Source organism: Lampris incognitus, chromosome 8 (assembly GCF_029633865.1).
Source record: "Lampris incognitus isolate fLamInc1 chromosome 8, fLamInc1.hap2, whole genome shotgun sequence".
Classification (NCBI taxonomy): domain Eukaryota; kingdom Metazoa; phylum Chordata; class Actinopteri; order Lampriformes; family Lampridae; genus Lampris; species Lampris incognitus.
The window spans coordinates 23,825,803-23,851,748 of NC_079218.1; the positions used below are offsets into that span (position 1 = coordinate 23,825,803).

At 42.2% G+C, this 25,946-nt stretch overlaps 1 protein-coding gene across 1 annotated transcript; it reads right to left on the reverse strand.

Annotated features, from left to right (window-relative positions):
* Positions 1 to 1,339: 1,339 nt before the first annotated feature.
* Positions 1,340 to 25,473, reverse strand: vps37d (VPS37D subunit of ESCRT-I). Its single transcript, XM_056285514.1, has 4 exons — positions 25,258 to 25,473; positions 20,328 to 20,499; positions 10,379 to 10,461; positions 1,340 to 1,888 (listed from the first exon to the last, which is right to left on the reverse strand). The coding sequence occupies exons 1-4, from the start codon at positions 25,378 to 25,380 to the stop codon at positions 1,340 to 1,342; spliced, it is 927 nt and encodes a 308-aa protein (XP_056141489.1). The 5' UTR covers positions 25,381 to 25,473.
* Positions 25,474 to 25,946: the final 473 nt, after the last annotated feature.

Consider the following 25,946-nt stretch of genomic DNA (forward strand, 5'->3'; position numbering starts at 1 on the left):
ATACTGTAACAACATGTTTGAGGCAAAAATGGACCACAGCATAGCCGGTTATGGTTTCACTTGCATGCACTTGCAATGGATTCCTTGAGGACAGCATGAAATCCATGGGTACAAGTTCACCTTCACTTTCAGGGTTTATAAGTGGCACCTCATGTTTTTTTTTGACTGACCCTGAGTGGACACAAAGTGGCATGTTTGGGTTTAGAGTTCTGGCCCAAAAAAAGGCATTTCCAAAATGTGCCATTCTGTAATACACATGCATTTATATAAGTTATTTATGAGCAACACGTATGCCGCAGATATAATTCAAGATATGAACTATAAGAACTGCGAACTGAGGCTTTTCCCTTAAAAAGCAAAGCATGAGTGATAAGAGAAAAATAGGAAATGAGAAAGAAGCCACCTTACAATATTAAATCATAACATCAGGCCTGCAAAAATGCTGGCAGTCTCACAGAGATAAAATTCACTCACTGCTACATGTTTTTTTTTTTTGGGGGGGGGTATAGAAACACTGGGTGCTTTGAAAGGAAAAGCAGCTTCTCATTTTTAGAGTAAACAAGAACCTTTGAAGTCAGGCATTTAAAATAGGATTTACATGAATAAATAAATCACCCACTCATGTGAACTGTTCAGGATAAACCAAATGGCAGAAGAACTTGGGCACGCCTCTGTGTTCATCTGTAATGGTAATCGGGTTCTGGGTGAAAAATCGACTGAGAAAAAAAACTCTTTGGAAGGCAGTCGAAAAGATGCTTACAAACAATATTGCAAGAGAGTAAGTACTCTGCTGATCATATTACCCATAAAGTCCACCTGTTTTTTAAATATTTCCACTTAACTGCATGACAGTTTTTGCCATATGCATCTATTTGCTTAGGAAAAGTTTGAAGCATGAATGCTGATGCATGAAAAAAAAAGAAAAGAATTTATCATCAACACCATGACAAGTTAATCATCAATTTATGTTTGATGTCACTTGGCATTTCATAATTGAGTATTTAGTTTGAATGAGTGGGCAATTAGGACCTTTATGGCAAACTACCATTCTACATGAGATGTGCTTCATAACAGTGTCACAATGACAGTGTAACAATGTCACATTTAAAAAAAACCCTATGCCTCATTTCCCCTATCTCTCTCAATTGTTTCCTATATTTCTGTACCAATCTCATGTTTTATGGTCTTCCCTTGTATCTTGCGTACATTTGTGTGTCATGTATAAAGAACAGAAGTTCAGCATCCTTGGGCTTTCTCTGCTTACATAAGTCTGACAGCCACTGTTTGGTTCCAAGTCTTGGAAGACTTGTCGGCTCGCTTTGTGTCTTCTCCCCGCCAGTTATCGGTACGGCGGCTCTGGCTGTTGAGGGTTAGGCCTGTACAGCTGCTGTACCCGGACTGGTCTCCCACTGGGTGGCCAGCCGCCTGATAACTGTCCGATCACCCTAAGTCCAACAGGCTGGCCGTGTCCGGGGAGTGGGGTGCTGGGACTGAGGAGGCGGGTGTGTCCTAACTGCGATTCGGATGGAGATGTAGCATTTTGATGGCTTGATGCCGAGGCAGGGGGAGAAAGGGGGTAATGGGGCAACAGGATGGCTGGTGTGAGGCCATAGCGTAGCTGGAAGACTCTCAGAGGTCCCTGGGCTACAAAGCCGTTGGGCCGTGGATGAGGCTCCTGGGGCTGCTCGGAGTCTTTCCTAACCTCTTGAGTCTTGCTCTCCTGCTCCTCGGTTCTCTTCCCTTTACCTGGCTGCCGTTTCGCATGGGTGATCTCCTGGATCTTCTCCACTTGAGCCCGGCGGATATGGTAGGCCTTCCTAGAGCTTTGGAATGAGTCCAGGAACTCCTCCAGGGCCATGTTCCCTTCCATAAACTTCTCCAACAGCTCCTGGGAAGCAGTGCAGACAAATAAACAGGTATCAGAGTACAGGATGACAGACACAAAGCGTTCAAGCCGCTGGGAATTGTTCAAACAAACTTTTGTGTTTGAAGAGGCTTTGACAGGGGCTTGGGCTGTGTATGAACTTTTACATAGTTGGTGAGTTGGAGCACTTTGTTATGAGTGTCTTTTACATGGCTGATGAAGCACCAGATGCTGCAACAGTGCAAGATTTGGCTGACCTGCGACATGTCTCTGACTTTGACCCCTATGTGGAGAGGTAGTAGATAGCTCAGCCTAGCTAGGTGGTCAAGTGACATCATTTTTTGCAAAGCAAACTCATTCTGACATACTAACCACTCCTTTAACATAGACAAATTTAAAAACTTTTAAAGAGTGATGGAGGCTCACCGTCACAAATGACTAGTTTCACATTTACTTTTTCCTTCATGACAAAGTAACATTAACTGTCTCTTTGGCACAAAAACGACTATTCAATGCCTTACAGCTCTCATATGAAGAGTTCCTGACAACATAAGCCCACTAGGATGCTACTTTTATCCCCCTGGGCTGCAATCTGACAGACTTAAAACATAGCTGACATGGATGATGTTGAAAAAAAAAAACGAGAAGCGTGCACTCAGTAGAGTGCCAATGGCCACCAGGCATATCTCCCCTTCCTCCAGTGCTCGGATTTTGCAAAAAACATCCCCTTTTTTGCCTACACGGAGAAGGGGAAATACGGAGGCACTGGCTGCATATCTCCCCTTCTCTTGTGCTCAGACTTAGGCAAAAAATAAACAGCTGAGGAGTTAGCACACAATTGGGGTATCAAACAGGTTTTTCAAAGGTTTTGAATCACTGCAACCAGGAGAGGTGCTTGACCATACAGTTATAACTGTGCACAAAAATTATTAAGCTGACAGGCCCACTAGTATGCGAGATTAGCAGCAGACAGATACATGCACACATGGACTGAAATTTTCCTGCTGTTATAAGGCTTTTGTACAGCGCCCAAGTCAATTGAATGGGAAATATGAAAAAAAAAGTTTTTAATATGCATTGACGCATGCTCGATAATCCAGGTAAGAAAACCAAAGAATGTTGAATCAGTTCATCTGGGTACAACGTTTATTGACAGATACATTTCATCACTCAACTAAGTGACATCTTCAGTCTCAACTGACTGCAGGTATCCCCCCCCCCTTATAAACAATACAGTGCCTAACGACCGAAACCAATGACACTCCTGCCACATACGGACTCCGTATGTGGCGGGAGTGTCAGAAAAGCTGAGGCGTGTATTTTCAAAACACTGCGTCTCTGTTGCTTTCAAACCTCAAAACAGCTGTGCCAGAAGTTGGTCCACCCCAAGGATCAGGTCCCCTGGCACAAACAGCAATATAGTGTACGCTGTTAAGTGCCAGGAAGATTGCCATGACTTGTACATTGGAGAAACTAAACAGACGCTGACCAAAAGAATGGCACAACACAAGAGAGCTAACACATCAGGCCAGGACTCCGCAGTCTACACCCATCTACAGGCCAGTGGCCAATCTTTCAAGGATGAGGATGTGCACATCCTTGACAGGGAGGAATGCTGGTTTGAACAGGGAGTCAAAAAGGCCATCTATGTTAAGAGGGAATGACCATCCCTGAACCGGGGGGGGGGGGGGGCTAAGAGTACATCTGTTACCATCTTACAGTGCTGTGATTGCAACTATTCCCCAATCCTCTGTGAATAGTACACATGGCCTTCGAACCTCTAGTTAATGGACACACCCATATTTGATCATGAAACTAGTCGTTGGTTTCGGTCGTTAGGCACTGTATTGTACTGTATTGTTTATAAGGGGTGGGGATACCTGCAGTCAGTTTAAACAGAAGATGTCACTTAGTTGAGTGATGAAACGTATCTGTCAATAAATGTATCCCGATGAACTGATTCAACCTTTTTTAATTTTTTAATATGCAGCACTCAAGCTAATCTACCTAATAAAAACATTTTGCCTGTCAGTATGTGGGTGTGCAGCCTCCTCGCACGAATGCGACCAAGTCTAATATGAACTTGCAGTTTCCAAAAAGAAAGGTTTACTGTGCGACCATTTTTTTCCCCTAAAACTAACCCTGTCTTTATTTTGACAATAAAGTAGGGTAAACCGCTTACACTTGCGCAACTCATATGTTGAGTCAGACTCAACATATTGAGTAAACATGTTGACTCAGATCAGGCAGTGACAAGCACATGCATTGCTTTCTGTTTTGACTGCAACCTAGAGGAGTTTGTTCCTATATAACTTACACATTTTTTGAATTATCAAAATTCTTTTAATAACTTTTGATCATGTCGCTGCCCGATCTGAGTGTGCACAACTGGTCTACCCAGTGTTATTATATTATGAAAATAAAGACAGAGGTTATTATTTTTGGTTCATCCAGTGTCCCTCCAGTTCTCCTGTGCTGAGCTCAGTAGTGAAAATTTGCTGACTTGCAAAATATGATCAACTTCTCATTTATTTTCAAGGCTAATACCTGAATACTTAATATTTTGACACTGTCACTTTCCCAATCTAAGTCAACCATGTGCATGTGCGACCCACATCTACGGTTGATTCAGATTGGGCAGTGACAGAGAGCATCGTTGGTCGAGCGAGCTAGAGGGTGAATGAAGAGAGGGAGCAGCGGTAGCAAGAATAAACATTTTGAATCACCACAACCATGAGAGGTTCTTGATGATACAGTCATAACTGTGCACAATCAATATTAGGCTGATAGGTCCAGTAGTATGAGAGATTAGCTGTGGACAGGCCTGTGCGCGCGCACACACACACACACACACACACACACACACACACACACACACACACACACACACACACACACACACACACACACACACACACACACACACACACACACACACACACACACACACACACACACAACCGCCTGGCGGAGATAATGACAATGTGCTTGGTGCACCACCGAAATTCAGGACATACATATGGAGAAAATTAAGTCCAATGCTTTGAACATCTATGATTGAATCAACTCAAGGGTTGTGTCATATTCCCTTCATAATCCACAAAGCTGAAGCAATTTGGACATCGTCCCATCTTCCATTTACTATTTTTAACACTAAAAGTAAGCCTGTATTGTTATGGATTTTCTTAAATCACAAGGTCATTTTCATCCACATGGACGAGTAACCTGGTTTGACTTCAGGCGGGAGACAAAGGATTTTGGTGCAAAGAGGCTTCTTTCTTTAGCTGTTCCATGCACCGTCTCAGGATGTCAGCTTCCACGAAAACACATTGTGGCTAGTCCATGGTTGAGTCAAGTCAAGTCAAGTCTAGTTGTAAAGCCCTAAAGCATAGTTACAGCAGTCACAGAGGACTTAACATTCACAGTGAGAAATGGATATAGCAAACAACAATGGACAAGACCCTCTATCCTTAAACTCCAAAAAAAAAAAAAAATGGGAAAAACCTCAAGAGCATCAAAGAAGGGATCCCTTTTCCAGAACAGACAGGTGTGCAAATAGATGCCGAGTGGACAAAGTAAACAATGCGGTAATAGATTCAAAAATAAAGTACTCAATGAATGACTACACTTAGTGATAACAAAACAATGCAAAAAAAGTCCTGCTCTGGTCTCACTTATAGAGCTTCACACTCACGGTGAATGAGAGCATTGTTCGACCAGCTTTTGTTTACTACTAATTATTTTGGGGGTGTGCACAGAAATACAGAACTATGATCAGATGCTGAACAAATTTTCTCCTAGAGCAGTGACCATGAGGACTGAATGATTCTCTCTATCCAGTCTAGTGCTAGTTTAGATGGAAAAAGTTGTTGTAGAGTGTCTTGGTTAAATCAAAAACTTAGAGCACAGTAGCAAGTTTATCTATCCAATAATAGAGATGTTCTGGAAATCTTCTGTCATTTGAGAATTGTGGTGTTTAAGTGACATTCCAAAATTTGTGACTGATTTACATCCATAGGCGTCCCTCCACACAATCTAAAATGCATTTTACTTCTGATTTCATATATTATTAGCTACTGAATTCATTTTGTCAAACAGAAAACCGTCATCACAACATAACATATTAGTCAGCTGTGCCAGAGATGTACAAATGTGCCCCTTGTGTAAATCCTTTTAATAAACAAATGGATCCAGGTGTTTTCTCAGCACTATCTCAGAGGGATGGTTGTGGTGGGAGTTTGATTAATCAAATCAACGAAACACTGCTCTAACGACTCAGTCATGGAGCCACTGATTACAACCATGTGAGACAGAGGAGAGTGTTAACTGCATCGATCAATCTCACCCTAGAGTAGCACCAAGGTGTGGGTGTGGGTGGAGTTCATCTGTAAGAAATATGCTTTCCTCATCTTTATGGGTCATGCTAAGCTGCAGAAAAACTTGCACGGAGGATTTACAGGGACCAGTTTTAAATGCATCATGGTCAGAAAAGTACATATCATGCGATGTCGTAATAAAGCTGCAGTTTAAACTGAAAGTAGGAGTCAATCTATCCTTGTAGACAGAGCATACTTGAATACTGGTAGTATTAACAGACATTCAAGTGCAAGCATGAACCCCATCTTGAATTGAGAGAATTATTAATGGCATGCATGACTGACACAGACAAACTGTGAAGTGACTGGAGGAGAGAAACTAACTCATCTTGAGTAATGTATGTTATCAGAGTGTGTTGACTGGTTTGTAGCATTGATTTCTACTTTATCTTGGCATAAAACTGGTGGAAAATGCAGCCAATTGAAACTGGACTGACTGCATAGAGGGGTGCAGAGTGAATGAGCTTTTCAGCTAATTTTCTTTGCAAACTAAACAAACTGAGCTAAAATGTTCTCCATAGTCATTGAGAATTGTCAGGACAACAGTTGTACAACTAAAACGTGTTTTGGCTTCAATAGAGTGGAACATGGTCCACATAGGCCTGTGGTCAAATCAGCAGAGAACCTTGGAACATTGTCTAGAGGGAGATTAAATGCATTTGAAACATGCTCAAAAATAACTGTAGCTGCAAGTTTTAAAGAGCCAGGTTCAAGGTTGTAAGAGCCGGTTCATTATTTAGGGTCATTGAAAGATTGAGGGGGGGGTGAGCATCAGTCAGGAGGTTTACTCATTCAACAGATATTTTTGTCCAAGGTGACTTACAAGAGAGTCAGCAACCAGCATGCATATTTGTGTGTTACTCAGCAGGTATCTGAATAGTAATCATATCATGTAGCAGGTCATGTCAAGTGCAAACTAATGTCAGTGCACAACAGATAGATCACCAATAGTGATGGAAGCAGTGGGGGATTCAAATTATAAATTAGTGGGGCAATGTCATGGATCAGTATCACATGCATCTATGGATTAAGCTATGGATTGGTAAAGTATGGATTAAGGTACACCTGGAAAAGGAACATTTTTTGAGCCTTCCTTTTAGCCTTCTTTGAATCAAGTAAGTGAATCTGCAGCCCTGAAGGAAGACTAGATCAATCCACCATTTTGGGGCCAGGGGAGAGGAACATCTAGACCTTGAGCTCGGTCCAAGCAGTGCTGAAGTGGGCATCACAGACAGTATCCCTCCCAGGAGTGTAGATGGTAATATTAATATATATGAACAATACTTCATATTTCAGACTGATAAGAGAAGAGATAAGCTAGATAGATAGATAAATAGATAGATATAGATAGATAAATGATATGAATAACACTTTTACTTTAATATTAACTTTCTATGCAACATAAAATTAAACATTTTATCAATTTGCACCTTTTATTACTTTTCTTAAATGTTGTGTTCTAAGTGCCACAGTGAGCAAAGCATCAAGTCAAATTCCTGATAATGTGAAAACTTGGCAACAAAAAGATTCTGAGTCTGTTTCTATGAATTGAACTAAATAATGAATTGCATGCCCTGGAACTCTGAAAAAGCTTTGCTTTTATATTGTTCTATCTACCCACAAAAGGGGAGATTTATTTCAAGACTGTTAGATTTATCCCCTGCAGAGGAAATACTTTTGAACAGTGAATTTCTTTTGTGTGTCAGCGACACAGAAACTGTGCTCAGTAAATTTTTGCAGGGGTGAAAACCAGAACACGTCTCCAAGTACCCTTCCACGTTTAAGACAGAATCTTTTGCTACAATGCTCTTCTAAATAGCCCATGAGTTTAGTTTTCTGTTGTCAGCATCACAAAGGTAGCTGGCTTTTTGTAAGTTATTTCTACTTGGCTTGCTATAACATGGCGAAATTGACAAGGAGCAAACCATATTTCATAATGGGCATCTGGGTAGCATAGCGGTCTATTCCGTTGCCTACCAACATGGGGAATGCTGGTTCAAATCCCCGTGTTACCTCAGGCTTGTTCAGGTGTCCCTACAGACACAATTGTCCATGTCTGTGGGTGGGAAGCCGGGTATGTGGGTATGTGTCCTGGTCACTGCACTAGCGCCTGCTCTGATCAGTTGGGGTGCTTGTTCAGGGGGGAGGGGGAAATGGGGGGAATGGCATGATCCTCCCATGCGATAAATCTCCCTGGCGAAACTCCTCACTGTCAGGTGAAAAGAAGCGGCTGGTGACTCCACATGTATGGCGGCATGTGGAGGCATGTGGTAGTCTGCAGCCCTCCCTGGATCAGCAGAGGGGGTGGGGCAGCGACCAGGACAGCTCAGAAAGTGGGGTGATTGGCCAGGTACAATTGGGAAGAAAAGCGGGAAAAAAAAACAAAAACGAAAAGAAGAAAAAAATTCATGTTTCATAAAAATTAATCTCCGAAAACATCCTGGGAGAGTCACATAATGTGTGACGTCACAAGATGCCCATTGCTTGCAAAAAGCAGATAGTGTATGCCGTATTAGAAATAAATCAACATTTATTCATAAAACTGCTTTTAAATGTGAAAGTGGATCAAACATTTAGTTTGAGAAAGTTTTGTAATAAATGGAAGGCTTAGGCTATATTTTATCCAATAGGTTGAAAATTTTGGCTAAGCTAGGCTAGGACAATGCACAAGTGAATAGTACATTGAATTACATAATCATTAAAAATTTCTTCCCCTTTTATCCATCATCTCCTGAAGTTAATTGATGATACAGCTTCATATGTGATGGCAATGAGTTAGCTTAAAGATAGGAGGTTAAACCAGCTGGTTTCTTCTGCAGACACAAGAACCTGAAGCCTAATGCTCTAAAAACAGAAGACCAGAGACTTTAAGAGAACTCTTTTCTATCCCATTCATTCCTCCACAACATCAACTGCTCAGCAGTCATCCCTGTGGAATCGTTCAACTTACTGGGAACAACAATCTCCCAGGACCTCATGTGAGTGGACACCTCCGAATCCCTGGTCAAAAACACCTTGCAAAATATGTTATCTCTATAACGTGCTGTGGAAATTCAATCTATCATAAACAATGATGGCCCAATTCTATATGGCCATTGTTGAGTCCATCCTCAATCAGTTCTGCACCTCTCCGCTTCATGTCAGCCATCAAACAGGACAGAGCCAAACTACAGCACACCACCTAGTCAGCTCAGCTGAGAAGACATCATCTGTAGGCTGCCCACTTTCCAGACAACTCAATGGCTTCAGCTCTAGGGGGCGCAGTGGCCTGATCACTGCTGACCCTAGTATTATGCTCCTCCTTCTCATACTGATACAAGGACAGCATCTTCCCTTGAACCCTCATCAATGAAAGACTCATGCCAATTATACCATTAGTGCTGGTATCCAGGACCTGCTTCTGCTATTACTTAGTACATGGTCAAATATATGTTCTCAATAACCATATAGCTACTATAGTTATAGACTATAGTTAGTGTTAAGTAGTTTCCCTTATACCATCTTCAGAACTACTTAGGATAATATATGTGAGACCCTTTATTCCCTAATCTTTCTCCCTTGCCTACCTTATACTTGGATGTTCCACTGTGGTGGGTCTTATGCGTTTCCTAAAAGATTAGATTCCTTAAATGTGTAAACTTACTAGGGTAACAGAAATTATTCTAAATCTGATCTGTAAGTGCAGTCTGGTCACCAGATATTTTACTTTATTGTAGGCTAGTCTACATTTATGAGAAACATCCTTTAACTCACATGTGCCTGACTTTGCCTCCTTTGAAAAGTTTCACACACATTATGTAATGAGGATGGGTCTTTTAATGCTTAGGCAGTCTCATTAGAAAGTGAAAGGGCTGGGGGCACCCCGGTGGCCAAATGGATATGCTGCATGCCACGTAACCGCAATGTTCCTGGTTCAATTCCAGCCAGGGACATTTGTTGCATGTCATACCCATATCTCTCTCCTCTTGTTTTCTGTCTACAGCTTCACTGTCATCTATGCAATAAAGGCAACAAAAAAAATCTTGAAATAACAAAAGTGAAAGGGCTAAATATTTACCAACCCCCCCCAAAAGTCCTGCACCATAATGTAGACAAAATAGTATTTATCTTGAGCTCCAGGATAGCATTTGTTTCTTACCTCAGAATGCTCCTCGGCACGTGCCACCTCTTCCTGGAGTAAGCTCTGTGCTGTCTGCAGGCTGTGCTTCTGAGTGTGGGCCTCTGCAAGGACAAAGAAACATCATTGATTCACATGGGGGAGGGGAGGGAGTACTGACTTCACTTGAGTCAGAAGGGAAATCCAGTAAAATATGTCTTGTCCACATTAATCCCGAGAAATTGGAAAATGCAATTTTCCGGTTGAAAACAGATTTTTGACATGAAAAGCACACTTTCAGATTGTTTATGGAAAGTCTGCGATCCACTTTGAAATGCTTAAACACTTTAAGCATCTTCCATTGGGCATGCGTGGACCAGATGGCTAGAGCATGGACCACATGTCAATCATACATAGTGTTTTCAAAAAGCTCAATTTTCTTCATTGACGCAAAAACGCAGGGTCAGGGCTTTCAAATGTACCCACTTCCATTTATGAAGATACATTTTCAGTAGTCAAAGACACTGGCTTAATATGGCTGAAATGCCAAAACAGAGAGGAAAAAAGAATTTACCCTTTGAATTTACCCATGCGAGTATGGACATGGCATGAGAATAGTGTAAGAGAAATGCGATGTACAATATCACAAGCCTTTCAGGGCTTATGATGACATGGAGGTGGTTGTAAGGTGGTAGATGATTGAGTTGATGGTCAGAGCTCAGTAGATACAAGTATCATGTAATTTAGCTCAATTTCCTAGGTTAGTCTAATCTGTGCTAAAGGAAGACCATTATGGAGTGACTGCCATTAATTTTGGTTGTAAAGATTTTCCTCAAGAGCAGTTTCACTTTTTAGCACTCAATTTGTGGCAATAACACAATAAAAAGTAAGCACATCAATCAGGATACAAATATTTAATTCAAATCTCCTTTATTCAAACCACTCATGTCACTAAAGATAATCTTCTGAGGCCTGTCTGTGCAAGTTAACCCAAGAAACTGTATGTGCATGCACGCAGACAAATATTTAAATTATTTACATTGATGTCAAGACCAGTAAATTATTCAAGGGAAATTAACAATTAAGACACAAAAAGAGATTTTTAAAGACCAGCCTGAATGCAATATTCATATAAACACAACATGTTTTCAAGGAATGAGGCAATCACAACCTATCAACTTAACCAAGCTGACTTTTAAGTGTTCTTTAATTGGCCCCTAAAATGGAGCTATGGTAGTCACATTCAGCCTGCAAGCCAGACAGAGTTCAGTCATAATTGAGGGGTAAAAAAGGTCATGTTGGGGTGTCCAGGTAGCGCAGCAGTCTATTCTGTTGCCTACCAACACGGAGATGGCAGGTTAGGATCCCCGTGTTACCTCCGGCTTGGTCAGGCGTTCCTACAGACACAATTTGCTGTGTCTGTGGATGGGAAGCCGGATGTGGGTATGTGTCCTGGTTGCTGCACTAGCGCCTCCTCTGGTCAGTCAGGGCACCTGTTAGGGGGGAAGGGGGAACTGGGGGCAATAGCATGATTCTCTCATGCGCTACGTCCCCCTAGTGAAACTCCTCACTGTCAGGTGAAAAGAAGCGGTTGGCGACTCCACATGTATCGGAGGAGGCATGTGGTAGTCTACAGCCCTCCCCAGATTAGTAGAGGGGGTGAAGAAGCGACTGGGATGGCTCGGAAGAGTGGGGTAATTGGCCAAATACAATTGGGGAGAAAAAGGGGGGGGGGAATCTGACACTAATATATCTGAACCCACAGGGGAAGACTTGCCCACATCAAGACAGGTTGTGATAGAATGGACAGTGTGGGTCACAGGCAGTAAATCAAAACATTTCTAAGCAAGACGTTCTCTTAAAGATGGTTGATCAATGTCAATGGACTATGCCAGTACAGTTTGGGCAGTTGAAGAACAACGTCCCGATCTTCACTGGAATGAATAATTTGGAATTGTTGGATAGTCTCTACAAAAAGTTGAGGTGTGTAAAAAAACCAAAGTGCCTTTGTCTGAAAAAAGCTCATATCTAATGCTGCTCAACATGTTCCACTTCATATCTTCCCATCACCCCAGCATTAATAATTTAGCACTCTATTCCATGGCTTTCAGGTCAGGGCCAATGTTTTACAAACACCTACTTTAGACATAGTAAAAGTCAAGCATGCGTGAAGGAATGACCTTGTGCCTGACCCCACACTGCAGAAGTTGGAGATGGGGGAGTAATGAGAGGTGACAGCCAGGCAAACAAATACTTCTAGAGCAGCTGTATGTGACCTACATTGTAGGGGTTGGGGAGTGGGGGGAGAAAAAAAATTTATTCAGTGGACCTGGAGTCTAGTGTGGGCTAGAATATGCCTACAGGCCAATGCCATTGGGGATGGAGTAAGACAAGCGATGCATCTGGGAATGGGTCTGAGAGGATGTGGTTAAAACCTGTTAAGTGGCACTGCCAGAACAGGGATGTTGGGGTTGGGGGATGGGGATCATATCATGGGAAACCTGCATCTATAGGACAGCCAACACCAAAGAATAGTAAGGGGCTTGGCAGCAAAAATTTTAGCAAACCACAAGTGATTCATGAAAGGCACCAGAATGTGCATGAGATAGAGTGCAGCACAGACCCAATATGAAAGACAAGGTTGTCGAGAGCATTGGTTGCAGACCACTGTTCCAACCCATTAAATTTACTAGATACCTTCAACTATAACCTGCTTTTCAGCTGCGTTTTTGTCCTTGAATGTGTATGATGCATACGAAGAACTCTTTTGCCCAATTCCTTCACTCTGCTGGGCATGACTGAAGGAAAGAAAAGGAAAAATAGCTTTGATGCAGTAGAGTAAAACAGCCCAACATCCAACTCTCAGTTGTGTCTGGACTCAACCAGATTTTTCACTTGTACAATTTGTTCCTTTATTTTTTCAGTCAATAAGAACCTGGGCAGCTATTTTTCCTCATACAATTTTCTACTCAATCCACACAGCTGTTGTCTTGACTATGTTTTGAATTCATTACAAAGATGACAGACATATATAGTATGTTTTAGTTACAAAAAATATTTGAATAACCTGGGAGGGACACAAGACTTTTCTGGCAAAAATATAGAGCCAGTTTATTAAATCCGCATTGATAAATAAACAAAATATCAAGAAAATTGCATCTATATAACATGCACCACCATCTCATGATGCAGGCCAACCTTTGTAGCCCTTAAGAAGATGATCTCAGTTTAATGAATGAATTTCCAGTTACATGACCACTTGTCAAAGGCCCCTTGATAGCATTAATGCTGTTGACTGATGGAACATTTTTCCAAGGACCAGCTAGAAACACAAATTCATGTACTTCATGTGTCCAAATGAATACTTTTTTCAAAAAGCATTGATTCTATTTTACTGGAGGACTGTGAATTCAAGCTGAAAATGCCAGTTTAACATTCCTGGCAAGTTATCTGCTGCTGATATACATTGTGTCACAGATGAGGTGAGACATGTGTGTATTTAAAGCTACAATCCTGGAGATTTACATGCATGTCTTTGATACTTTATGTTGCTGGTATATTTAAGACAATAGCTAATACACAAATATTCAAATCATGAAGGCTTTTATACTTGCTCATTTTAATGTCTACTATTTTGTATCAAGTAAAATCAAGGTCAGAATTTGTAAGCTTAAAGCCAAGATGTGAAAGTTTAAAACTAAGATTTGAAAGTTTAAAAAATGAGATTTAAATGTCTGTAATACCTACTTCATGCTAATGTTTGTAGTGTAATGTTTGCGGTGTTCCAGAACTTAGTTTCTGAACACACCTTGCAGAATTTCAGCATACTCCTTTGAGGAATTCAACAAACCCACATTTCACATTTTGCTCTGCAACACAAATTATGGCCGATAATATCACGACTGTTAATTTTGAAGTTACAATGTGCTTCAGACTTCTATTAATTGCTTTTGTGGATCCAAATTCGTTAAAAAGTGGGTTGATTTGTGGGGATTATCTTGATGAACAAAACGTGTTCATATTGTAAGCCTTTGTTCGCTATAGAACTTATTTTCGTAATTCATCCAAAATCCAAATCCATAATTTTAGCATTCACGTGACCTTTTCCGGTTCCGGGTTAAAAAGGAGGCTGGAAGAAGAAACTCGCATTATGTTGATGAGTGTTAAATTGCCTTGATACAGTAATCTAAAAGCTCATTAAAATCTTATTAGGAATCAAATGTGTTTCATTGCAGTGAATTGTTAGCTTAATATTACGTTGGGATTTGTAGGTTGGTTAGACAAATTGCATCGCGTTGTTAGCATGTAACAAAGTGACAGTCTGTGGGGTAAAATGCCAAATCAAAAGCACAGTGTGTAATCAATGTGGGCTGGGGAATGAAGCACGGTGGCATAATGAATGTGGGCAGGGCTGGACGGTGAATGTGGGCAGGGCTGATCGGGCTGGACAGCCAACTCTGCCTTCTCACAGGCTGCAGTCGGTACTACTTGCTGGTCAGGCTGGACGGCCAACTCCGCCTTCCAGCAGGCTGCAACCAGTACTACTTGTCCCCATCTCAGAACACTCAGTGATGTTCTCTCAGATGCCAGGTCGAGCCATTGGCTCGAATGATGAGCCTTAGCATTTGGGATGCTGGTGCAATAGTCTGCTGTTCTAATTGGGGGCAGTAACAGCTTTTTTTTTTTTAAACAGAATCTATCAATGTGGGCTTTATTGGTTCAGGAGGCAATTTTGAGGCAAATATGTAGACTGTGTTTCATCTGTACAGGACAGGATGTTTAATTACAGCACAGCCATCTGTGATCACATTACACACAGAACTGAATGGTACCATCCTGTCATCACAATTCATCATTGTGCATGAAAGAACATAGACAACTAATTCTAACGTTTGGGCAAAAAAAAAAGAAGGTGCCAAAAAAAATAAAAATCTAAATTTAATGCCCTATTCATAAATTAAGGACAGTATTTTAAGATATATTAAAATGATCTTAAGAGCAACTGTTCTACAATACCCCTTATATTGAAGACACAATGGACGTGGCGAAGGCGATGGGCATCTCTCTCGTCAGCTAGAGTCTGTCGCTTGTGGGCATGTTGTCTTGCCTATAGGTGTATCGCTTTGATGTTTTTGTGCCCTGATTAATCAAATTAAACAGATCATAATAGCCTATATCACTTCAATCACTAACCAGGATAAAACAGATTATTCATGGCACCTGGATAACTTTGCTTCTGTACATTATATTTACAAACCAGAATGATGACAAAAACTAATATTTGGGGCCGTCTGGGTAGCGTAGCGGTCTATTCTATTGCCTACCAACACAGGGATTGCTGGTTCGAATCCCTGTGTTGCCTCCAGCTTGGTCGGGTGTCCCTACAGACACAATTGGCCGTGTCTGCGGGTGGGAAGTCAGATGTGGGTATGTGTCCTGGTTGCTGAACTAGCATCTCCTCTGGTTGGTCAGGGCACCTGTTCAGGGGGGAAATGGGGGGAATAGTGTGATCCTCCCACGTGCTACGTGGCGAAACTCCTCACTGTCAGGTGAAAAGAAGCAGCTGGTGACTCTACGTGTATCACAGGAGGCATGTGGTAGTCTGCAGCCCTCCCCGGATTGGCAGAAGGGGTGAAGCAGCGACTGGGGCGGCTCGGAAGAGTGGGGTAATTGGCTGGATACAATTGGGGAGAAAAAGGGGGAAAAATGTAATCCCCTAATCATAAATTAAGGACAATCCTGCAACCCCAATTAGGATAAGCGGCTTGGGTAATGGATATTAAAATTATCTTGAGAGCAACTGTTCTGCAATACCCCTTATTGATGACACAATGGACGTGGTGAAGGTGATGGGCATCTCTCTTGTCAGCTAGAGTCTGCTGCTTGTGGGCATGTTGTCTTGCCTATAGGTGCATCTCTATGATGTTTTTGTGCCCTAATTAATCAAATTAAACACATCATAATAGCCTATATCACTTCAATCACTAACCAGGATAAAACAGATTATTCATGGTCCCTGGATAGCTTTGTTTCTGCACATTATATTTACGAACCAGTACGATGACAAAAACTAATATTCGGGCTAAAATTTTCACAGTGGACCTTTTTCCAATTGGTTACTGTTTTTTTAGGGTTTTTTTTGTGCATCATGGCCAAATTCACTGATTAACTTTCCCACAGCACCGCCTGCTTGCCCTGTGCTACTAGCTATCACATCACGCTCTACACAAGTGACTGGCCACTTCCTGTTCAAAATGAATGGAGGTGGTGTTGCCAGCTAGCGAAATTCCATCCAATATGCTTTCAATGTTACAAGATTTTGAGCGCAATAGCGGGACACCTTATCATGACATACTACCTAGTTCACTGTTTATATGATAGGAGGGTGAGGTACTATGCACCGATTTACATGAATCTTTTTTGTACTTCTAGAGAATTTCACTTGGTATGAACCATAAAAAAGCTCATGGGGTAAATGCTAGTTTGGACATAGCCATATGATCACGATCCCATTTTTTTGCAACTGCAAGACTTGCTTAGACACCAACACTAACTTAAATATATTCATGCACACTGCCAGCTGGGTGTAACCCTTTACATATATTGTACCTTTGTGCCATCTGATGAACAGTCTGCTTCGTAGGCGCGTGTTCCTTCATAGATGTAAGTAATGGAGATTAAACACACCAAATATTAAGTGTGGATTGGACTAGATAGCCAAACACTTCATCACCCGCTCTAAATCCACAATACAAAACTGCACAAATGCCCTGAGAATTTGTCATATCCTTTGAAAACAGAAATACATTTCTGTATGTATTTGGAAATACATTTCTAAATACATAACATTTCGTTTCAGTTTTTAATGCTGGCCGACCCCATATGTCCTTACAGATCAAGGCATTAAGCCTGTCTTTTGTCTGCCTGGAAATTGTCAGTTTCAATTTCAGGGTATCGCATTTCATTTGTTAAAACAAATGAGGGGGCAGCTCAAAAGCCTTAATCCCCCTTTGATAACCGCACCCAACACCACAAACAAAAGAATGAAGACATATCTAGTGCAGTCTTGCAGCAGTATGCTAAGAGGCTGACTTGCGTTTGATCTGGATCTGCGTGTGGGTGTGCATAGTATTGCTCTTTGTGGTCAATGAATGAAGGTTGAATTTAACAATCTTTGATTGATGATTCCTCTCAGATTTACATGACATGGCCTTGGACCAACATGGACTCTTTTCCCATGCTCTGTTACGTTATTAAAATGGGTCCAAAGTTAATCAAGCTAATGCTGAAAGGTTTCTACGGAACAGGAAAGAATTGTGTTATAAAATAGGGGGAATGCGTCCTGAAAAATGCTTAACTTATAGGCCCAGGCCTGAACGCTGTATCCTAAGTTTGAATCCAGCTCTGCACATTTGCCGCATTGAAAAAAACTCCCATTAAAACTTCTCCATCTTTCTTCACTCTCCTGTCTAATAATGGCGAAATTGTCCAAAAATAACCTTAAAGAGTAGGTAAGCACTTATTTTTAGTGTCTCTGCCAACTCACATTTTGAAAAAGGCAAAAAAGTAGTGCATAGCAAGAAGACAGCCGTCAGGCTGAGTTTAGCTGGCCAACGCTGGAGTGTCGCCCTTCTACTCGGCTCATATTTTATTGGTTTAATGCATTGGACCCAACAAGTGTCGCCTATATCACACAGGTCTCAGCGTCTTTAATCCCATCATGTTAAGTAGCCAATCTGGAGGCAGTGGATGATAATGTGTTTTCCTCCGGACATAGGAAAATGCAGAGATTTCCTCCCTCAAAGCACCCATGTGATGAGTCTTGTTTTTTGTTGGACAAGGGCCTTCTAGGCCCATACCAACATGTTTCAGCTCAACAAATGTAAAAAAAAAAAAGGTTTCCTGGCAAGTTAAAAAAAGAAGAGAGGGTTACATGATCGACAATGTGCATGTGTACATGAACATCATCCATCAATTTATAATCTCACATCTTTAGACCCAATCCAATTCACTGGCAGTTGTGGTATATGAGACAGCCAGCAAATAATTCAGATAATACTGGTTGAGCAAAACTAACTGTGTGGCATACAGAGATATTCCACATTCCATGGGTGCATTCCACTTGGGGATCACATCATAGTTGACCAGATTTATCCCCTAATATATTTCGTCTTCCAACAGTAGGCGGCATTAAAAAACACAGCTGTTTGCCTTCAGACAGAACACTGTTGCTCTCTGCTACAATTATACTCGCCTCAAGAAATCTTCCTCATTCATTCTTTTTTCCTCCTAGTTTTTGCACCAAACGAGAATCAGATGTTGTGGAGAGGAAGGAAGAACTCCCACCCATCCTGCTTTGCAGGGGGGAGGTGGAACAGCGCATGTGCCTGTGTGTGTATATGCACTGACAGGAAGTTAAACATTCCACCCGCCTTCCATCACTGGGCAGCTGCTGGAGCTGTGGGAGGGGTTTTAAAACGCAAATAAAAAGTACATGAGTTCCTTAAGGTCAGGTTCAACCAAGGGATATGTCTAATCTATTAACGCTAACACAGCTTGTTTTGAATAACTAGTGAAGTACTTTCCCAAAATTAATTCAGGCGGTTTCATTCTATCACCCGCTTTGTTCTGAGTATCATAAACAATTTCAGGAAATTAGATTTTAGTGACCATTCTAAATAGAAATTAGAATTTAGAGACTTCGAAATGTTGAATTCAGTCTTACAAGGCTTTCCAGGCTTATGAGATTTCCCCCTGGTGCTGCCCTAACAGTTGCCCTTTCAAAAGCATGACTTGCCCAAACAAAGACAAGGCCCCTTCCACCCTGCAAATTCCTTGACAACTGCTGCAAGCCTCCTGCAGGCATTTGATATGCTCCATTTTGTTCCCACGATCATATTCAAGTTGGGCTTGAGCTTACACTGAGCAGCGGAGGGGCCAGCCTTACTGACATTCCGCATCCTCTATGAACAGTCATGTGAAACCTGACCCTCTTCTTTGAACTGGCAAGGTAGCAGAAGAGCGCCCAAACAAAAGTCTTTTCATGATTCACAGCAGCTTTTGAACTTGGCTATACAATGTTAGTGAGGGAAGCAGTGCAAGAGAGGTGAAGAGTCAAATAATTTAACTCTGCCGTCTGGTGCTGAAAGCTTGAATACTAGGATATAATGACTTCCAGTGAATACCTGACAATCAGGGTTATAAGGAGAAGCAAACACACTCAGACATCCAGCTCACCTTCATATCTATAATGTACATTGATATATATGAGGAACGTTAGGCAAATAGTAATTGCCATCCCATTATATTACCTAACTTACTCAGTCATAGTGTGCAAAACCATGGATACTAAAAAATAAAAAGTATACCGACAATAAAATGCTTTCTTCCCTTTCTCAGTTATGGAGTTCAAGTTTTTTGTCTCAGAGCAATTACATGGTAAGCCACCATGAGACATTGGTTATAATTACCTCTAACCTAGGTGGTTAGGATGCAACCTTTCTTTGGGATTCTGCGATTTCTGCATTTTCTGTTTTTGTTTAAGCCTAAGCTTGCATTGACATCACTGGTGTTACAGCAGATTTCATCACTTGCATGAAGTCTGCAAAGCACATGAAACCAATACAAGCAAAACACAAGCAATACCAAACTATTGCGAAACCATGGCATATTTGTGACTACAAAATAAGGAGGCATTAATCAGTATTTAGAAACGGACTATGTGAAAGTAGTCCTTACTGAGTAAACAGTTGCTGAGGGTTAGTTTACAGACTGAAGGCGTGCCGACCCTTGAGCGCATCCCATTCACTTCACAAGGCCATATTTACCCAAGCAGTCCTGAAACTTAAACTAATGACTTTGCCAGCACAACCACACTTCTTCTTCTTGAGACAGAGACAGTGATCTTCTGTAAGCATCCTATACGTTATGTGAAACATCAGTCCCACACTGCCCCCCCCCCCTTATGTCTTACAAGCATGGGGTAACTCACCAAGTTGACTCTGTTTTTCCCAGCATGCAGTTGTCAGGTTAGACAGTTCCTTGTATTTCTCAGCCAGCTGGAGTTTGCCTTTGTTAAGGCGGGGTCGCCGGGTGAGGCTCTTCTCAGCCAAACCCCGATTGGAGGTCAGTCGTGTCTCTCTGTCCAACTGCAGCTCCTGAAACTGAATGCAGGAACACAGTTGGGGTGAATGCAGGAACACAGTTGGGGTACGTAAAGCTCAGGGCAAACAGTGGAAAGGTCAAGGGATTATATCTCCTGGGTTCCTTTACGTTTTCTGTTCCTTTGACTTTTCTGATGACATCCCCATGTGACAACTATCACATTATTTTCATAAATGGTATTCATCAGTAGTGCTGCAGCTAAACAATTACTTTCATTATTAGTTGATTTGTCAAGGTTTCTTTTTTCGATTAATCAAATACTCATTCAATCTACAAAATGTCAAAAATAATTAACCCTGAGTAGTTTCCATAGTGATGTCCAAAGTGATGTCTTAAAACTGTTTCTTAGTTTGACCAGCAGACAAAAAACCCAAAAAAACAAGCATTTATCTAATTATGATATGAATCACAGAAAGGCATGAAACAATCTTGGCATTTGTAAAGATGTAACCAGGAAAGTTTCTGTATCTTTACATCATGAATGGCTAGGTCTATCTGATGAAAGAAGAAAACTTTGCACATCCAATTTTCAACACAGGTGCGTGGGACAGGAGCTCCCACTGCTCTTGCAGTTCAAACAATTATTCATTAGAGCCAGCGTCTCCGTCCAAACAGACCTTCATCAGAGAATGGAATGACTAAAATGATTGATTGATTACCAAAATTATAATCGATTAACTTTTGGTCCATCTAATTAATTGATCAACTAATCAGTTGAAGATTTGTTTGTTTTTTTGTTGTTCTTTAAATCGCTGATCTGAGAGTCCGGGTCTTTTTGGGCTGGTTATAACTTTCACTACTGTAATTTGAGGAGTTTTACTTTAAAGACCATTAAGATACATCCAGGGGGTGGAGGAGCATATTTAGTTTCTAAAACCTTCCTCCATTTTTCTCCTCGAAATGACAATTTAAACACTTGATGTGTTCCATGACTGGATGAAAACAAGCGGCCACAAGACTTTGGAATCTGCAGTGGAGCTGACACAGGCAAAAGTAACTGGGGTGGGGGTGGAGGGTGTTATGGAGGACACATAGCATAATATGCATTAGCAACGAGCGTACAGATGGAGTGGAAACAAAGCCAGACTTCTTTTTTTTTAACCCCTCCCCCTTTTCTCCCCAGTTGCACTTGGCCAATTGCCCCACTCTCCGAGCCGTCCCGGTCGCTGCTCCACCCCCTCTACTGATCCAGGGAGGGCTGCAGACTACCACACGCCTTCTCCGATGCATGTGGAGTCGCCAGCCGCTTCTTTTCACCTGACAGTGAGGAGTTTCGCCAGGGGGACGTAGCGCGTGTGAGGATCACGCCATTCCCCCCAGTTCCCCCTCCCCCCCGAACAGGCGCCCCCGACCGACCAGAGGAGGCGCTAGTGCAGCGACCAGGACACATACCCACATCCGGCTCCCCACCCACAGACACGGCCAACTGTGTCTGTAAGGACGCCCGACCAAGCTGGAGGTAACACGGGGATTCAAACCAGCGGTCCCCGTGTTGGCAGGCAGCGGAATAGACTGCTGCGCTACCCAGATGCCAAAGCCTGACTTTTTTGGTTAGACCATTGATGGGTCACTATTTTTGTGACAGTTATTCTTGCAGGTTTTTTTTTTTTGCTGGAGGGAAAATACTGGATGCCAATTTTCTGTGTTTAAGGTCAACAATCATCCTGTTTTTGCTCATATAAATACAGCTGTGAATAAATATTGATGAGGAATTAGGCCTAACCATTTGCAAAAAAAAACAAAAAAAACAAAAAACCTGACATAAACCTTTGCTCTCAGCGCAAAATGAAAAGGGAAAAATCAAATCTCGTCAGGCTCCAGTAGTGGCATTCATATAAATCCCTGACATTAGTTAACCGTTCCCCTCTTCCAAATGTAATATGATTATCCGTTTTTGCTTTAATACACACAGGCTTCCACATTCAGAAAGACTTGAATCTGTGCGGTGAGTGAGTGAAGCTTCGGCTGAAGAGGCTTCCCAGTCGTTCAGCCTTGGTTAAGATTCTGATCTGAAGCTTGATCACTGGGTTTTTCTCTCACGTCGGTGCAAAGCAAGCATCCACCTGAGCTCGCTTTCTGCCTTCACACTTAAATCACATGCTAATGTGAATAGAAACCAATAAACTGTACACATCGGTCACAGCGTTTACTGTTCATGGCAGTGCAACCTAATCGGTAACACTTGACTAAATACATGTTCAACAAGAGATGGAATTAACCTTAGTCTGATATTCTTAGTAGAGCCATGTTATATGATTATGAAATCATATTCTCTAAAATTGTGTACACATGACCATGTAGGACATGGATTGAAGCCTCATCTCCGGATATCCCTCTTGGCTATTCACACAGATATCTTTACCATCCTTCCCCGATTCAATCTTTTTGAGACTGCTGCCGATTTTGCATTGTGATTACATCCTCAAGTTCACATATTAGTACTTCTTTCCGGCTTTAGGAGAGATAGCGGTTCCCATTCGCACATAATGAGCCGTCTTCCTCCTACCTATAAGACTAAATCCATTCCCCTTTAAGTCAACATCATCCCGTCCTAGTCGGAAAGCAAGTCTAAAGGGGTCATAATACTAAATTGATGCATCATTATGAGTATTCTACCAAGTCCACAAAACCTAAAACCCCAACTTAGCATTCCATCTGAGTCAGCATTCAGCTACATTTTGCCAAATTGAATGTGTTGTGCCTTTAAACAGCAACTCTGCCTACCCTCCCCAAGGGCTATTTCTTTGCACCCAACCACAAGATTCCCTCCATTGTGAATCTTCCTCACAGTCACCAGTCATCAAAAGGATACTTGTGGGGCAATCAAAGTCCTTTGTTCAGATGAATTTGCAGAATGCGGACATAAATCAGAAGAAGCTCTGTCTGCGTGGACACAGACAGACGGGCTGCAGATCCGCTGTTCCGTTTAAACTTCCTGTGGCTGTACAGATCACAACACAGCTCATTTCAGTCAATGTGCTAATCATCCATGCGATTTTCCCTAAACAGGAATCCAACCAGACCCTTCCATTTCCTTCTTTGGCTCCTCCAGCCCATTTATAAAAAGAAAATGACTTTTAGTATCCTTTGGGACAGTGCACGTGGATTTTGATGGAATGGTTTGAAAAAGTTGAGCAGACAGTGCGTACCATCACTGACAAATGATGGCTGGGGAGCACTTTGGAGTTGCAGTACTGTGCCAGCTGAGCTTCTTTTTCTTTTTTTTCCGCAAAAGAATAGCCTAGGAGTGACAGTGTTGTATTCTGTGGTTCAACATATTTGGCCGCACGATATTCAGCACATACTTGTCTCCGTTTCTACCTTTGACTGTCTGAGGAAACAGCCTTCTAACAGAGGCTCAAGACTAATTAGGCCCTCAGAATACCACCAGATCAAGACTTGTTTCCCATTCTCCTGATGACAGCAGAGGTTAGCGGCTCAGTTCCTGTTCCTGTTGTCAGGAGCTACTGAGCCACTACAGGCATTCATCTTATTGTGCCATTAATGATCCCACTAAAATGGTTTGCCCCCAGAGAGTCGGAGACCCCCGGACATTTAATGACGCGCCCCGGTCCAAAGGCTCATGGGGCAGGCTGGGGGTGGGCAGCCGTTGTAACGTCACCTTAAGAAAAATTCTGTGGTGCAAACTGTAAGGACGAGGCAATCCACTGATGAACATCAAAACAACTGGTGACAGACTCTATATAGGGCAAACGTCTCCAGTACCCACAAGTATTATTAGTTAATGACTGTTATTCCACTGCCAGAGGGAACAGCGCCTATTATGCTACTATGTTCCCGGGACTATGGTTTGGAGTATATCTGCCCTTTTCCTGGAGGGAAAAGTTATTCACAGAGGCAAGTTTCAAATGTCACGTCTCACCAATAACTGGGCACCATCTTATTCAGTCCAACATAATCAACGTTCCCTTTCTGTCAAATTATCATTGCCAAACCTGATGGTAATAATAGGACAGAGAGCTGAGTGCTGTGGCATGGGTCTCAATAGTTTCAATGGAACAGAGAAGGGGGGGGGATACCAATACATTGCCATTAATACCAAAGCTTCATCCCTCTTGAGTGTTGGTCGATGTGGGGACAGGAATGTATAGCTTGTGTGTTTATGTAGATTATGTGAGTGTGTGTGAGAGAGAGAGACACCAACAAATGGAGTGCGAGAGACATATGGCTTGCGTATGTTCGTATGTGTGTGTGTGTGAGAGAGAGAGCGAGAGAGAGAGAGAGAGAGAGAGAGAGAGAGAGAGAGAGAGAGAGAGACAGACAACAGACAGAGAGAGAGAAACTGCGAGAGACAAATGTACGGCTTGTGTGTGTGTGTGAGAGAGAGAGAGAGAGAGAGAGAGAGAGAGAGAGGGGGGGGGGTGTTGTACATCTTCACTGCAAGGAGCATTTCATAATGCTTCATGGGGAGAACGTCTGCAAAACATCATAGACATCTTTGCAAAACATAAAATTGATATTTCAGGGTCTCATCTTTTGCAGCATCTTGAAATCGGCTGAGGCGAAATCTTCGCCACGCAGTCAATCATTCAATGAGCCGCGCGGACCTGATTGAACACACAATGCACATCATGTGCCATGCAAAACAATTCCAATCACAGCAGAAAGGCTCAGGCAGAAACTTCCAAATCCACGAATTTAAATAAATAAATACATACAAATGACACAAGGTGTGATAACAGAAGATTAGTTTCTTATTATTAGAATGCTGCCGCTTGCCACAACAAATTGATTACCTTTTCATTGAGTCGAATGATTTGATCCATTTTCTCCTCGTTCTGTAAAAGCTCCCGCAGTTCACTTGTACTCAGAGCCCTGTACCCATCAGGGCAATTGTTTGTGTCCTTAAAGTTTGACATTGTAAATCCTTCAAATTGAGATTCGGACGATCTGAAACACAAGCCCGCTCGGTTACATTTCGTTCACGCCGGAATGCGATGCGTTGACCGTACTACCAAACCAGTCCCAACGTAAAGCCAACATCCGGTTTTAGATGGATTTCCCCATTTGGGGTTTTCACAATAAAAGACTTTGTGACATTTCGCTCACAAACTTTCTACTAAAGGGAAACTCCGGTATTTTGAACTAAAAACCCCCTTTTCCTTTCGCTGGGAGTCACACCGAGTGATGTGATGCGGAACCTTTTAAGCTGGTTCAGTGCTGAACAAGCTTGCACCAGCTGACTGCTGCCCACCGAGCTGCAATGTAATGCACCGAGGCGACAGCTCTCGCCCAGTAACTTCCAATAAAAGGGCTCTTTTTTGGCACTTAATGCGTGCTTGATATCCATCCATCCATCCATCCATGATCCATCCAGCCATCCATCCATTATCCGGTCCGCTTATCCAGCTCTCAGGGTCGCTGGAGCCTATCCCAGCAGTCATTGGGCGGCGGGCCGGGAGACACCCTGGACAGGCCGCCCGGC